General features: G+C 45.1%; 1 protein-coding gene across 6 annotated transcripts in view; it reads right to left on the bottom strand.

Moving 5' to 3' along the window:
• Positions 1 to 6923: 6923 nt before the first annotated feature.
• Positions 6924 to 16171, bottom strand: part of LOC307070668 (nucleosome-remodeling factor subunit BPTF-like) — a 98044-nt gene continuing 88796 nt past the window's right edge. For all 6 annotated transcript variants that reach the window (XM_079729241.1, XM_079729242.1, XM_079729245.1 and 3 more), the window contains 7 exons: positions 15197 to 15422; positions 14132 to 14481; positions 13720 to 13893; positions 12828 to 13020; positions 12559 to 12643; positions 8675 to 8861; positions 6924 to 7703 (listed from right to left, as the gene is read on the bottom strand). In XM_079729241.1, coding sequence (XP_079585367.1) covers positions 7697 to 7703; positions 8675 to 8861; positions 12559 to 12643; positions 12828 to 13020; positions 13720 to 13893; positions 14132 to 14481; positions 15197 to 15422 — 1222 coding nt within the window. In that variant the 3' untranslated portion in view covers positions 6924 to 7696. The remainder of the gene's footprint in view (positions 7704 to 8674; positions 8862 to 12558; positions 12644 to 12827; positions 13021 to 13719; positions 13894 to 14131; positions 14482 to 15196; positions 15423 to 16171) is intronic.

The raw sequence follows: 16171 nt of genomic DNA, 5'->3' as shown, positions 1-16171 counted from the left end.
TAGCAATATGCTTTGATGAGCTACAACTACTCTCATTTAGCAATATGCTTTGATGAGCTTCATCTACTCTCATTTAGCATTATGCTACGATGAGCTACATCTACTCTTATTAAGCAATATGCTATGATGGGCCACTCTACTTTTATTTAGGTGTTGTCGGTTGAAAAAATAAAACATATAACACATAAACACATACAAAACTTTTATTTACAATACGCTTATTGCAATTTTTTAATTTGAAGAAACATTACTTTCCGCAACCCAAAAAAATTGCTGCTAGGAGAGAGTTCTTTCTGAATGTGGGAATCATGAGGGAATCACAGCGGAAGGGGCTTCTCTCTGATATCAGTGGGGAGGGACGGGGGTGGAGGCTGGATGCGCCTCCGCTCCGTCCCAAGAGGACGTTCTGCGCGAGGACGTTCTGCAGGAAGTCATTCTCTGCTGTAGGAGGACGTTCTCCAGAGGGACGTTCTCTGCTGCAGGAGGACGTTCTCAAGGAGGACATTCTGCTGGAAGACGTTCTCCAGGAGGTCATTCTCTTCTGCAGTAGGGAGTTCTCCACTGCAGGGGTGGAAGCGGTCCAACCTGTCCAAGATGACAGGCGGGGGAGGGGGGGCAGCTGTGGTTATCTGCAGCACGTTAACCATGCTGCTGGAGTAAATTAACATAGTGGCTTGGGAGGAAGGAGAGAGAGAAAGAGGGAAAGAGGGAAAGAGAGAGAGAGAGAGAGAGAGAGAGAGAGAGAGAGAGAGAGGGAAAGCGAGATGGACTGGAGTTGTGCTCTGCTAGATGTGGACGGGAGTTGGTCCCCTCTCTGGTGGACTGTGCTGAACGCCCCGTCGATAAGGTCTAGTCATCAGCGTTTTCCCTCAGGTCTCCTCCAGCTGTTGATTCTTAGCAGACTGATGGTCCCTGGGCTTTGGAAATGGAAATGTACAGTTCCCATGGCAATAAAGATCAACTGAATTGAATAGAATAGTAATGGCCCCAAAAGGACCCTTTGGGTATCCCATTGTGGAGAGGTACGGACCATCTCAGGGGACAAGTGGTCCAACCAGGGTGGTTTTGTTTCTAAGGATTTACTTAATGTTGATTACTCTTTAATAGATGCTTTCCTGTGTCTATATATATCTTTATTTCATTTTCTAAACACATTAGGTAATCCAATGAAAGAAACCACAAACATTTTGTAAACTGATTTCAAAAACATTACTTTATTAGATAGGATGAAATGTCCTATCAAATACAAAAGAAACTTCATTGTGGCAACATCTGTTAAAAACAAAGAGAGAACTTTCCCTCCCCTCTTGGCTAGTTAACTTTACAAAAAAAATTAGAACTTCTCATCAATATCAATAAATAAAACAGTAACATGATGTCAATATAGAATGTCAAGTTTAACATGTTGGTTTATAAAATAAATGTTTGTACAAGAATCTTTGTAGCGCCCTCCCGCCCCAGCTCAAACCAGTATGTACAAATATAAAAAACACTTTGTGTAGAAGAAAACCTAAACCGGAAAGAACCCAAGATAAAGTATATCAAATGGAAATTACATTTGCTTGCTGGTTTAGAGACCGAAAAATTAGAGATTAATGGTCTAAACTATTATATAATTCTATTATTTCACATAAATAGCCATTAAACATATACATGGATGATAGACACGTAATAATCAGGATAGAAAAGGAGGAACGTGAAATACTGAAACTAATGCCGCCTTCAAAACGGTCTGAGTTTACGGGAGGTTCGGACCTCAAGCTCGGAGGTAAGTGCTTTGAACACTCTGTTGGGTCTGAGTTTTCGCTCGGAGTTTCGTACGGAAGTAAAGCTACCCGAGTCCTCGGAGATCACGTCACAACAATGGCTGCCCATTTCATTGATAGACTAAAGTGAACTTGCAGCAAGCACTAGTGGCAAACTTAACACCAATTCTACCATTTGCATTATGATACATTATAGCTTACAATTATAAACATCACCTGATAAATTCTCGCTCATGTTCAACCATCGCAAGCAGTTCTAATAACTAATTCATCTGATTCAGCAAAGAAGCGCAAAGAGGTCCCTGTGGGCATCCATACCTGTAGTCTCCAGAACGATCAGTTTTTCCGGTTTTATGTCACAGCCTACGAACTTCTAAGGGGCGTATCCTGAACACTCATATTTCGGAAGAAGGGAAGGTTTACGTAAAGTCACGTAAGAGCTTCCGAACCTCCGAGCTGTTTTGAAGGCGGCATAAACCACTGACGTGGACGTCATTATCTGACCAAATAAGGGGTTCCTGACCTCGCCTCACCGTAATGGCGCGTTTCCAACGAGCTGTGCGGTTAGGTGCAGTATGGTTGGGTGCGGTACGGTTACGGCTCGTGTTTCCGCCGTCAATAGTACCCTTACGGTAGGGTGGGTTTTATGCAGCCTTCAAAACAGCTCGGAGGTTCGGAAGCTCTTACGTACTTCACTTCCCACAGGTTACTCCGAGCGAAAACTCAGACCCAACAGAGTGTTCAAAGCACCTTCCTACAAGTTTAAGGCCCGAACCTCCGAACCTACCGGAAACTCAGACCGCTTTGAAGGCGGCATTAAGCCGGATGGCGATATCCGCGGCAGCTACGTACACATCAAACAAAGGGCAACTATGACGGATGTCCAAGAAGGACGGCAATCTTTTGCGCAACATTTTCTTCTTGCGGGCACTGTGTTTGTTTGTTTTTATCCCCCTGTCGCACGGAAGTGACGATTGTGTCGGCCAATCAACCAACGGCGAGTGTAGTCCCAACTTTCGGAACCCTTTCAGACCGCACGGTACCCCAACAGAGGATTACCGAAAAATAGGTACAGCTAAGCGCGGCTCCGTGCGCTTAATTTGGGGCCCACTTTTGGGCCCTGCACCGAACCGTAACGCACCGCTCGGTGGAAACGCGCGGGTGCGCTTTGCCAATTACACCTTGGCCCAGTAGTGAAGTTGCGGTTTGGCCCAGCTCAGTTATGGCTCGCGTTTCTACCATCGACAGTACCCTTATGGTAGGGCGTGGTTTAGGCCGGATGGCGATAGCCGCGGCAGATATGTAAAAATATGAACAAAGAGCAACAATGTAAGATGTTCAAGAAGTTTGTAAAACATTTTCTTCAATAAACAAAGCTTTCGCCGTTGTCCAGTAATACCTTGTGGGTACTGTGTTTGTTTATTATGACGCGTTCACATTGCTGGGGATTATGGGGAAATCATTTTCGCGACGTCGGAAAGTTCTCGTAAATGACACCTCATGACACTTATGATTTTACCTCTGTTCGGCAATTGGGGCCAGATTTTGATAATAGAGTTGCCCAGTTGGTGACGAATAGTTTACTAGTGACGCGCATGAACACGGCGGAACATGAATGTCTTACTCAATATAAAATAATCAACCATCATATCACATACTTTACTATTGTATGACGTTGTAACCGTCTGTTGGCATCGATTTTGCTCCGTTTTAAACGTTGTGTACTGGTAAACCAGCTTTAGATAAGGGCGAATGTAGCCTTCCGTACAATGGCAATACAATGTGCGTCTTATAAATAAAAGCAAAAAGATAGTAGGTGATAGGCTACAAGGAAATAAAGGCGTTCACACTTGAAACGGATCCTACTAAGTTTTGTTTAGTTATGACTGTTTTTCATCGGATAAAAAAACCTGCTGCTCTGACTTTAAGATTCCCAACACAGTGCACATGAAGGCGTCTCGTTATCACCAGGACCATGAACGCGCTTTTATTAAAGGCGAGTTCACTCTCCAGGTGATAACGAGACGGCTCGATAACGAGTGTCTCACGTTTATGCGTGTTCCCGACAGCGACCATATATGTGCACTTTGGAAACAGCCGGTTGGGAATCTAAAATTTCTTCACAGCAGGGTTTTTTTATCCGATAAAAAACAGTCAGAACTAAACAGAACTTAGTAGGATCAGTTTCAAGTTTGCATGCCTTTATTTCCTTGATGCCTATCACCTACTATCCTTTTGCTTTTATTTATGAGAAGCACATACAGTATTGCCACTGTATGGAAGGCAACACTTGCCCTTATCTAGAGCTGGTTTACCAATACACGTTTAAAACCGAGCAAAGTCATGCCAACAGACGTAGCAATGTCAATAATAGTAAAGTATGTGATATGATGGTTGATTCTTTTATATTGAGTAAAATGTTCATGTTCCGCCATGTTCATGCGCGTCACTAGTAAACCATAGGTCACCAACTGTGCATCTCTGTTATCAAAATTTGGTGCAAGTTGCCGAACGGAAGCAGAAACATAACAACGTCATGAGGTGTCGTTCACGCGAACTTTCCGACGTCGTGAAAATGTCTTCCCCATCATTTCCATGTGAACCCACCTTATCCCCCTGTTGCACGATTCTGTCGACCAATCAACGGACGGCTTGTGTAGCTCGAACTTGTTGGCACACTTTCAGACGTCTCAGCGGCCCTGTCACACCAAAATTGTATCGGAGGCGAAAATTTTACCACCTAGTAATCCGCGTTCGAAACATTACGTCATCGTTCGACGCGATTGTCCGTTGCCAGGCAGGTTTCAAAAAACATTTGTGCATGTTGCCAAAGACGAAATAACATAATACCGATAACTTTTATTTACTTAATATTTGTATTGAATTTAGCTAGTAAACTGAGTGTTTAAAGTGTATCATAGTCTAGCTAGCTTGTGTTAAATTAATACACTCAGTTTACTAGCTAAATGCAATTAAACAATTACATAGAATACAAATATAAAGTTAGCAACGCTAATAAATTTCATTTGTAAAATAAGTGTTTTCTGTTTAATGTTATTTCGTATTGTGACGCTCAATGAATGAGCGCTAATGTTCATGAACCTTCCTACGTCATCGTTCGACGCGATCGTCCGTTGCCAGGCAACGTTCGACGCGATCGTCCGTTGCCAGGCAGGTTTGGAAATTTCGAACGCAGATTACGTAGGCGGTACAATTTTGGTGTGACAGCGCCAACGGAGAAGTAATGCAAGATGAGTGCAGCTCATCATTTCTCAGTCCGGACACCGCCCACTTTTGGCGGTGGAAACGTGAACCGTGCCGCACCTTTGCATACCGAATCGACACGCACCCGCCGGTGGAAACGCGCCATAAGACCACCCTAAAGGCCATAATGTGAAATGTTTAGTTGCAGTATTTCATTTCTTGAAAATATGAGTTTTTTTTTATTGTAACTGTGTGGTTTCAATCAGCATGCATTAAAAAATGTTGACAGCACTCCCACACACTCATTCGTTTGCAATTAAATGTTATGTCCAAGACTACAATAGTCTTAACAAATAACATTTTCACAACGTCCAATGTCAAGTTTGTCTTGACAAAGAAAAGGAAATAATGAAACAAGAATGACAACATTACGAAGTTCATAAATGACTAAACCAACGCAGCCGATCGGCTTTCCATTAGTTTGGACAGACTTGGACAAAAAAACTTTTTCTCTCATCGCTGTGAAATGGTAACTTACCTCGTTAAATGGCTATGTTGAGATGATAGCAATGATTCAATTAAAAAAAAAAGGGACTAAAAAAACAAACAGTTCCCACGGAACTTAAGATTCTTAATTTTCAGGCGGATTCCGGGGAGGGGGCGACCGCCGAGTTATCCTGAACCAGCACATTTCTCGGCATGGTTTGGGCCTTGGGGTCGAATCCCGAGTGTTGAAAGATAGCCTACATGTGAGCCAAGCTGTCATCTGAATGAACCATCAGTAGAAGGGGAAGAGTAAGAGAAGGAGACCCAGAGAACGTTGTTGAGCTGCTTCGCGGAGTGAGAAGGTGATTTTTCTAGGTAAGTTGGCAGAAAAAACTCAGGAGGTAGAGCCGGTCGGCTGGTTACCGCAAGGTTGCTAGTTCGAGTGTCGAAGTGTCCCTGAGCAAGGCACCTAACACTAATCACTCCCGACGAGCTGGCTGTCGCCTGCATGGTTGACTCAGTCGTCTGTGTGTGAATTGGTGACAGGCAATATCGTAAATCGCTTTGGATAAAAGCACTATATAAATGTTGTCCATTTACCATAAGTTAGGCCTACATTTAAACAGACGTAAGAACTGTGATAAATCCATGAGAAAACACATGATCATTGGAATATAGATGGATGGGAATCAGCAAAAACATTGGCTTAGTTACGTGATTACTTTTAAAATGTTAGTGGCAGTGTAACAGAAAATATTGTATTTAATTTTTAAGAAAAATACAGTAGCTGTACATCTTGAGATTGAAATGAAACATGGAAAAGACACGAGTTCTCTGCGGTCAGTTTCTATGTCTTTTATCATCCCATAAAGTTCAGACTGCTCAAAAGCCCCTTAGCATGAGTAGGGGGTCCTCCTACTCATGGAGTCCCACTCACTAGTGAACATATCTGTCACTGCTGAACCACCACCACCACCTTGTAGCAGACCACTTCCAGAACCATCTCCTCTGTCTCCATGTAACATCCTGCATCCTACGAATGAAGCCCTGCGCCTCCTCAACATGATGGATAGAAAAGGTTGCCCAAATCCAAGGGTCTGTAGCCACGGCAGAGGAGCAGAGGGTGAGGGCTGGGGTGAGGGGGCTTGGGGTGAGAGGGCTGGGGGTGAGAAGGTTGGGATGAGAAGGCTGGGGTGAGAGTGCGGAGGGGTGAGAAGGCTGGGCTGTTTGCGACAGCAGTGCAGCAGGACTTCAGTCTGGAAGCGGTGTCGGGGGGCTGGGACTGAGGCCTGCGGCCTGCATGTTGAGGAAGAGTTGGAGAGAGCGGGAGCTTGTGTAGGACAGAGTGTGTGTGGAGAGCGGCTCTAGGAAGCAGCTGAAGTGAGCTTGTTGTTATGAGACCTAGAGAGAGAAGGGACAGGAGGACACCAGGCGCTTAGAGCTCATTCTTTGTACTTTTTTTTTTATTAAAAGCTTGAACATGACAAAAATATGCACTGGGGCAGAGCCGTGTAGAAAACAAAAAACAATGAACTATGACATGTTTAGGATGGGACATGGCAGCCATGTTGGTGAGATGTGAGCTGGGTGTATTTACAAAGAATGTGGTTAAGTAATGGAACCATGCCCCCTTGCCTCAGACTAGCGCTAACTAGACGCGATCTTCTATCTTTACAAGTCCTAGAGATTTATTTCCTTTAGAACACAAAAATAGTCCTTCACAAAAGGATATATCATATGCACATAAAATAAAATACATAGGAACAACTGGTAGAACATGAAACTAATAAACGCTGCAAGCATTCATTAAAAAAAGACTGAGCTAAGGAAAAGGTAAAATGTTAGGTGGAATACAATCAGCCCAATGAAATTATAAGTTATCTAGTATCATTTCAATAACTTCAATAATCAGTGACTTATTTTTATATTCATCTCAGTACAGACGATTACAAAGCTTAATAATCAGACTAAAAAAATATCAGCCATGTGTCACATGACAAAGTCAGAAAGCCATGTCTGAGCTCCAACATGGCTGCCACATAGAGTGGAAAAGGTCTTTTTTTTTAGGTTCCATTTTTGTTTAAAATAGAAAAGGAGGACACATCTGGTGTAGTATTTTATACATCATTGTACAGTTCTTGGGAGAACTGAATGCTGTTTTCCCAGAAAATAGAAACAGCTTTGTCCAGGAAAACTAACTGTTCTGTTTATACCGACCCTGGCCCCGAGGGGTAATGACATCACAATCTGCAGGAGAGAGAGGGGGAAGAGAAAGAGAGAGGGTGACAGGCAGAGAGTTGGGATGACAAGTCGGGAGGAGGGAGAGAGAGAATGGATGATTTAAATACATATGGATGAAATGCATGTCACTCTAGGATGCAGAACATGAAAGCACACTTAAAGAGACCACATTAATGAAGATCAGTACTTCAGCCATGGCTCAGACGTGCAGAAGAAGAGCACAACTTGTGATCAGCGGGCCATGGAGATTGGCCTTGTGGCCTTCCTTCCAGCCAATCACCATGCTAGCATTCTGAATCCAATGGTAAGAGACGGTCAACGTGATGGTGCATGTGATTGGCTGAACTCTTGAGAACCTGCCATCTCATGGTGGCCCTTGTTGGCTTCTGTCATGGCGTTAACCATTTGTGCAAGATATTTGGTCTGTGCTCAGTTCCCCCGCGTCCACATTAATTGGAGCACTCCTTTTAATATGCAACCTTACATCTCTGACCTGCTGGTCAAACCCTGGAGCCCTGGGCTGGTGGTTGGTGCTATTCCTGGAACCCATCACTAGATCTCCATCAGAGAACATTGAGGGGGAAAGAGTGTTTCATACGATTACCTCAACGTCATTTCAGAAGAGTTGTTCGAATGAACCCCGGTCACCTGTGCTTCAGTCTCTTGGGCATCACCAATGAGGGGCCCTAGCTATAAAGGGACCTAGCTATGAGGGGCCCTAGCTATGATTGGCCCTATAGCTCCTAAAGGATTTGAAACAAGAGGAGCCTTGAGTTGCATGTTGTAGGTGGAAGTTGAGGTTTTGTGCGTTTGGCTGCATGTTGGGTCCTCAGGAGAAAAACGTGTGAACAGAGTTCCCCGGGGAGCGTCTTCACACCAGGTCTGGGATAACACCCACCCTCCACCAGGGGAGACCCCAGACCAGGGAGGGAGGGAGGGAGTGAGGGAGGCAGGCAGGCAGTCTGTGTGTGTCTCACCTGCTGGCCTTGAAGCCCTTGAGCTTCTGGACGAAGAAGTTCTCCAGGACCTCGGCACACTGATAGAAGGGCGAGTCGCTGGGGTTGTAGTAGCGGCAGTTGTCAAAGATTTTGGTCATGTCCGCAACAAACTCTGTCAGCTTGGCGTAGTCACGCCGCTGCAGCCGGTTCTCCATGGTGGAGAGGTCTAGGAAAGGAGACGAGGAAACACAAGGACACTCATTTGGCCCCTGAGGGTTTGATCACTTTAAGCAAGTAGGGGAAATCCGCAAGCTGCTGACCATCATGGGAGAGAAGGTGATGCAGTCGCATTTTACGAAGACGTTGAAACATGTTGCGATCTATGAGAAAGACACAGAGGAAGGTTCCTTACGAGGCTTTTGTCTGTATAAAAATTAAGTGGTCAGCAAACTAAAGAATATGTTGGCATTTTTGCACTTGTAAATAGTTAATCGCGTTCGTACCCTACACTTAGCGTTACTCATTCTTGCATGCGGGTGTCTTCATTCATAAAAAAATAAAAACATTTGGGAGTATGGAAATTATTCTACGGCTGCAACTACTGCAAAATTTTAATAAACAATTAATCGGTCGATTATTTTTTAGATTAATCGATGAATCGGATAAAAAAAGAAACATTTGTAATTGCCGCCTCTTTATTAAAAAACTGAACATTACTTCAAATTCACAGTGCAGACTGAAGTGTAAAAACACCAGGTTATTGCTCCAACATCCCGGAACTATTAAAAGTAATATTAAATGATAAACAAAAAAAAAAACCTAACTGGGATAACACAAAAAAAACATACAATGTATGAAATACATTTATATATATACAGTATATAAGGAATGTCCATGGTTAACCGATAAGATCTTTAACCGGTAAATACTAAGGGTTGAAAAGAAATTAAATCATCTTAATTTCTCTCAGATGACAGGAGATTGTTAATTTTTATTGATATTGATGCCATTTTCGAGACTCCTTAACCTTAACCTTTTCTATTATTTTGTTGAAATAGAACTTGTATTATTGCTTTAATTGCTGATAAGATGATCATAGCTCAAGATAGGTCGTTAAACAGGTCATAATTCCATCTTTAATATCTATTTTATATTGCTGGGAAAACAAGTTTTCGCTACTTTTTTTTAAGCTAACTAGCTCTATATTCTGCCGATTTTAACATGGATTTAAAAACTGGATTACTATTTTTAACTGACAGGACTTTCTACACCGTCCGGTTGGGTTATCACTACCGCTGCTTTGAATGACTGTTGATTTACGTGGTGCCGACTCCGAGCCCGTCTGCCAACAGTCTGCAGCAGCAGCAGCAGCAGCAGACACTTTTTGGTTGGACTAGGCGGATACTGAGTTGAAGGAGTTTTTTTTTAACCCAGAGACAGTGAAGGCACAACACTTTTATATAGGCCTACAGTCCAATGTTGAGATATGACCAAAATACAAGCTGTGGTTGCTCACAGTAAAGCTCGCTGTGGGCGTGCATGAACCATGAACCAACCTGTCGGCGGCTGGCTATAAACATTGCCGTGCCTACGAGTGACGTATTCATCGCACGACTCAATGAATCGATGACCAAATTCGTTGCCAACGCTTTTAGTAATCGCTTTTTATCGATTCGTTGTTGCAGCACTAAATTATTCTAAAGAGGTCTAGCCTCTGTGCGTAGCCCCGCCTTCTCCAGTAAACCGAGAAAGCTGGCGCTTTCTTGGTTCACTGAAACAAGGGATTTTACCCCCTCGGTTTCACACAGGCAAGACGGTGAAATTGCCGGGTGTGCTAAGCCGCGACTGAACCGGCCTGGCAGTGTAAAAATGCCTTATCTCTCTATATCTATGTGTAGGGTTTAGTAGATCTACCTATATCTATATATATATATATATATATGTGTGAACAGTCTAGTGTATCTATCTTTATAGGGTATAGTATATTTATCTATATCCAAGTAAAGAGTCTAGTGTAGTATATCTATGTATCTAGGTGTAGGGTCTAGTATAGTATATATATATATATCTCCATATCTAGAGTCTAGTATAGTATATCTATCAATATGTATTTGTAGAGTCTAGCAAAGTATATCCATCTCTGTATATCTATGTGTAGAGTCTAGTATAGTATATCTATCTCTATATCTATGTGTAGAGTCTAGTGTAGTGTATCTATCTATATCTATAGCTGCTTTCACACATACACACAAGTCTGCTATTCTCCTGCTCTTCTCCTGATCGGCTGTATTGTGAACAACATATCCTGACATTGAAAAAAAAAAACTACCCCTGAGGTAGTATTTTCATCGGCGGAAGTGTAAATTACCTATGTGTAAGTGTCGGTATTTAGGCAACCTAAAATCTCTAACTAATGCTCCAATCTTTCAGCGTTTGATACGGATGTTGTGGATTAAACGGAATATATGATGCATCGCTGCAGCCACATTTAAGATGATCATGATAAGTTCCGCCCATTCTGCCTCCGTGGTGTCTGTGGTCAAATCAAAACAAACTAGAGTGACAGCGGCGGCACTTATCCCGCCTCTTGTGAACTTGGACCCTACGTCATATCCTGCCACTTGCAAGCCCACCCCCCTAAACCCCCCATTGATTCTACTGATGTCGGAATGATATTGATGTCCGCATATAAAGCATCAAGTGTGAATCATCCTTACTGTGCGTTCACACCAAACGCGACGGGGCGACAAGATCCCATACAAAGTGAACGTAGAGACGCGTATCGGGCGAATTATTCGCTAGAGAAAACAGGCGACAAGTTTTGATTTGTCGCTCCACACTTTTGCCCTGCACAGGCGAGCACGTTCATGAGCATTTGTGGTGCAACAAATTTGCACAAGTTTAAATATTTCAACTTTGACGCAAAATTCGTGCGATGACAGCCAATCAGCGTTCAACAGCGTGGCCACTGAGTTACATGTGTAACGTAACAGCCAATCAGCGTTCAACCGGCAAACTCGGTGCAGTGCAGTCCGGGGTGAACTGCAGCATGGAGGAGAAAGTGATTGTTGCCGTTTGCGACTCCCGGAGCTCTATATATAATAGTATAAAATATAATATAATTGTATATATAATATCACGGCCAAAAGCTCTGTGCACGTCCAGATGGCCGTAGCGCGGGGAGCTCTCATAGGGATTGGGCTTCTTGGGGTTTGTTTACCGGCGTTGTTATGGTTTTCGGTCTTGTGTGTTCCAACGGTTTATTAGGTAGGTCTATCTAATAAATCGCTGTCTAATCAATACTTCATTCACTGCCTCTACCGAGGTCATTACAATATTATGAATAGACTGTGTCGGGTCCTCCGACGTCTCTTCCTCTTCCACAAAAGGTCAAGACATGCAATGGTGGTTATCTCGGCCGTGGTTGAGAATGAATTGGCATGAAGCACAGTTGGCGGCCAAAAGTTGTGGCGCGACAAATCCGCCTGACAAAACTTGCACAGCGACAAATTATGATTTGTGGCGCGACAAAACTCGAACAACGCGAACGGGCGACAAATGCCGCGTTTGGTGTGAACGCACAGTTAGGGTCGAATGTCCTGATATACAAATACGGCGAAAAGACGGAGGACATGTGTGGAAAAGGCATATGTGTAGAGTCTAGTGTAGTGTATGCATCTATCTTTATCTATGTAGGGTCAAGTGTAGCGTATCTATTTAGGTGTAGGTCTGTTGCTCCCCCTCTCCCCCCTCCCTTTACCAGCCGCTAATTAACGGCTTGTTTTTTTGGAAGTGCAAAATCAGAGAAAAGAAAGTCCTCTATATGCAGGACCCCATTCACATGGGACCCCCTTGGAGAGCCGGTCCAGGTGTGAGGAGGTGTGCGGTCAAGTGTCCCTAGCGGCCATTTTGGATGAACTCACCCATGGGCTCCTTGATTACCCGGTAGTAGTCCGGGGCGTCGTTGGTGTCCACGGGCTCTAGGAAGGGCCACGCCATTTTATGGGCCTAAGAGACAGAGAGCGATAACTAAACAGTGATGTGATGTGACACTCTCTCTCACAGAGGAATACAAATAGAATCAAATCTAACTTTCTCTAATTGAAAATCTATCAATGCCACCAAATGTGAGCCTTTCTGAAGCTACTGCCCCAGAAGTCTGCTGTTCAAACTGCGTGCCATGGCCTCTGACCTGCAGCGAGCGAAGGATCCTCCTCAGGCCCTCGTTGTCCTTGTCGGTGAGTGGCGTGAGCACGGTCATGGCGTCCTCCGTGGACTGGCACTGCGGACACACGTATTGGTCGATGTGGGTGGCCTCACTCTGCAGGATGCCCACGCATCGCCCGTGGTACCAGTTTTGGCAGCGGTCACAGCCGATGTAGAACCTGTGGACACACAGGGGGAGACCAGGGGGTCAGCGCTAAGACACAGGGGGTCAGCGCTGAGACACAGGGGGTCGTGTCTATGAAAGCACGCATAAGCACGCATTTCGAAATAACAGATGAGCGCAACAAGCGCAGAATCATAACCAATTGAAAGTCACATAGGTCCACAAACCCCAGACGAGCTGCTCTTCCTCCTGAGCTACTGCCTTAAGAACTTGGTAAGGGAAAGGGTAAGGGTTAGTTGGCAGGAATGTAGGAGAGCCATTTGGTGAAGATGCTTGACAACTATTTAGTAGAAGGTATATGGAGGTGTGCTTTACAGGTGGATAATCTTTCACAAATCTGTATATTTTATCTGAAACCTGGTTCACCAGGACACTGCATAGCCTCCACCTTTACCCCCACTGCCCCTTCTCCTCCCTTATTCTCCTAAGAACAACAATCACACACTTACTGTATATTGTATGTCTTGGCACAAAACTCTTTTTTTTGTTGTTTCTTGTAATACTCTTTCTTCTAATAAATGTACTAGTTATAGGTAGCTAAGGATGAAAGAGTCTGCTAAATGCCCTAAATGTAAATGTGAATGAAATGTCTTGATCCACTGTGATTATATGTCTCCCTCTCAACAAGACTCGGTTATGACCCACTGATGCATCAACCCTGATCTGTGAAACAAGTGAGGGTGTGACCACGTACTGGGACTCATCGTAGGGTGTCTGGCAGATGCAGTACAGCTCCTCAGTGTTCCCCTCCTGCGCCCTCTTGCACTCGGCGCAGATGTAGTCGTCCATCTTCTTGGCCTCCTTCTCCGTGATGCCCACACACTCGCCGTGGTACCAGTTGGTGCACAGGTCGCAGCCGATGTAGAACCTGGTGATAGAACCCCAGGGGGTGTTACTCAAATACCTGGAGGTAACTTGCCTGTTGTGACCCAGAGTTTGGGTTCACTGGAGGCTGGATCCTGACAGCCATGATAACCAAACTCAAAATGGGACAACAAGCTAGATCTGCATGAGAGGAGCCAACTGAACCCCTCTGTGCAGCTGGGCTCAAGTCCTCTCCTGAAAGGAGTAAACCTGCGTTTCCAGTGTTGGACAGAGCTGCTCACTTGGACTCGTCGTAGGGCGTCTTGCAGACGCAGTACAGCTTGATGTCCTTGCGGTTCTCCTTGGAGCTCGTGGTGATCATCTTCTTCCTCTTGCCTTTGGCGCCGGCCGCAGCAGCCCCCAGCCCCACGGGGCCTTCCCTCTTCCTCTTGTGGCCAGCGGGGACTGGGCCGGCCCTGAGCGGAGAGGCGGAGGCAGGGTGGTGCTGCTGTTGATGATGATGATGGTGCTGGGCGGAGGGGGCGTGTCCCTTGCCGAAGGGGGCGTGTTGGTGGTGTGGGGTGTTGTGGGGGGCGGCCTGGGCTCTCTCCTTCTCCCGTCGCATCCGCAGCAGGTCCCTCTTCAACTCCTCCTACAGGCGGGGAGGGAGGTCAACACTGTGCAGCTCTCTGAGGCTGAAAGCTCAGCCTCAGAGAGGCAGGTCACCAGCGCCTCTCTCTGAAGCTTTCAGCCTCAGAGCGAGGCAGGGAGGGAGGTCACCACCGCCTTTCCTCAGGCTAAAAGATTTCACCTGAAGAGCTTTCTTTCTTACATTACATTCTTCTTGTTCTTTTTATCATATGTATAGATAAGTTTCTGTGTTTATTCCTACTGTTGTTCCAAATGGGATCAATAAAATAGCATAATATAATTTATCTGTGTTGCAAGGCCGCAACTCATTATTTTTAGTCAATCTAACATATCATTTCTTTTAAGATTGCTTAAAATAAATATAAAAAGAAGCCCATTGATTACTTACCAGAGTAAACATGTAGGACTTGAATGTGCTTTATTTGATAATTATCCATGAACCAATGAATAAACCAATTACATTTCTGAAGCATTGAGCAGACATTGTGTATGTGACTTAGATGGGATTAGATTTGCTCAAGGTTCCGTCACCCGACTAATGGATGGAGGAATCAACCTTCAGCATGACGCCGAGGGTGACTAATGAAGTGGTGACGAATGAAGGGGTGACTAATGAAGGGCCTTCAGCACGCTGAACCTGTGGCTCCACAGAGCTCCACATCAGAACCTCACTGTCAAGGGGGAACCCAGTCAGGCTCAGGGCAATTCTGCTGTACCTGGGCCTGCAGCTGCAACTCCTTGTCCAGCAGCGCCCTCTTCTTCAGGATCTCCGTCTTGAGGCTCTCCTTGTGGCGGTACAACAGCGAGGACAGCTTACTGGCATTGGCGTTCCTCCTCTTCTGCTCCACCACCTCCTCCTTCCGGCGCCTCTTGGCAGTCTGCTTCTCATCGCGGTCGATGCGGTCCAGGATGTACTTCATTACCTGGTTGCACGTGATCATCCTGCACAACAGACAACATCAGAGCACACGTGAGGGGGTGATGATCCTAGTCTGACCCGTTTTACCGTAATGGGGTTAAGACGGACTGCTGAGGCTCAGAAAGAGTTCCTCTTCCTCCTCTCATTTCCTTCAGCCAGTTCCCCCACCATCAGCACGAACCAGCCAATTCCTGGCATGTCTCGCTGGGCGCTGGTCTGTCTCCCTAAGACAATGTTGACTCCAAGTACCAATCAAAAGAGGGTTTTTGATTGGAGGATAAGCACATGCAAGCACGCGCACACACACACACACTCAGTAAAGTCAGGATACCGTAGTACACGCGTGAAATACAACTGCAAATAAAATGTACAACCAAGATGTCAAATGTACAAGGGCAGAGAACTTACAGGCTCTATTGATTTAGTCTGTCCATCTGGTCTGGAAATGTGTGGCTCTGCATGGAGCTGTTTGGGATGTAATGTGTGTGTGTGATGTAATGTGCGTGTGTGTGTGGTGTGCGTATGTGCGTGTATGTGGTGTTTTCAGTGCAGCTTGATCTGTCTGTAAACGGCCTCAGCTTAGACACTCTAAACTCCAGAGCCAGGTTGTGGTCACGCCAGGATCACAGGGACCAGTGGGGTCACAGTCAAACACACACCGCTGACTTGTGTCTGTGCGTGCACGCACATACATGTACGCACGCACATACATGTACGCACGCACGCACGCACACACTTCTGCTCGTTTCCGTGTGCATGCCCGCATGTGCGT

Source organism: Pollachius pollachius (genome assembly GCF_949987615.1).
Source record: "Pollachius pollachius genome assembly, chromosome: 2".
NCBI lineage: Eukaryota > Metazoa > Chordata > Actinopteri > Gadiformes > Gadidae > Pollachius > Pollachius pollachius.
Note: the sequence above shows the minus strand (reverse complement) of the source record. Positions and strands in the feature narration are given on the sequence as shown.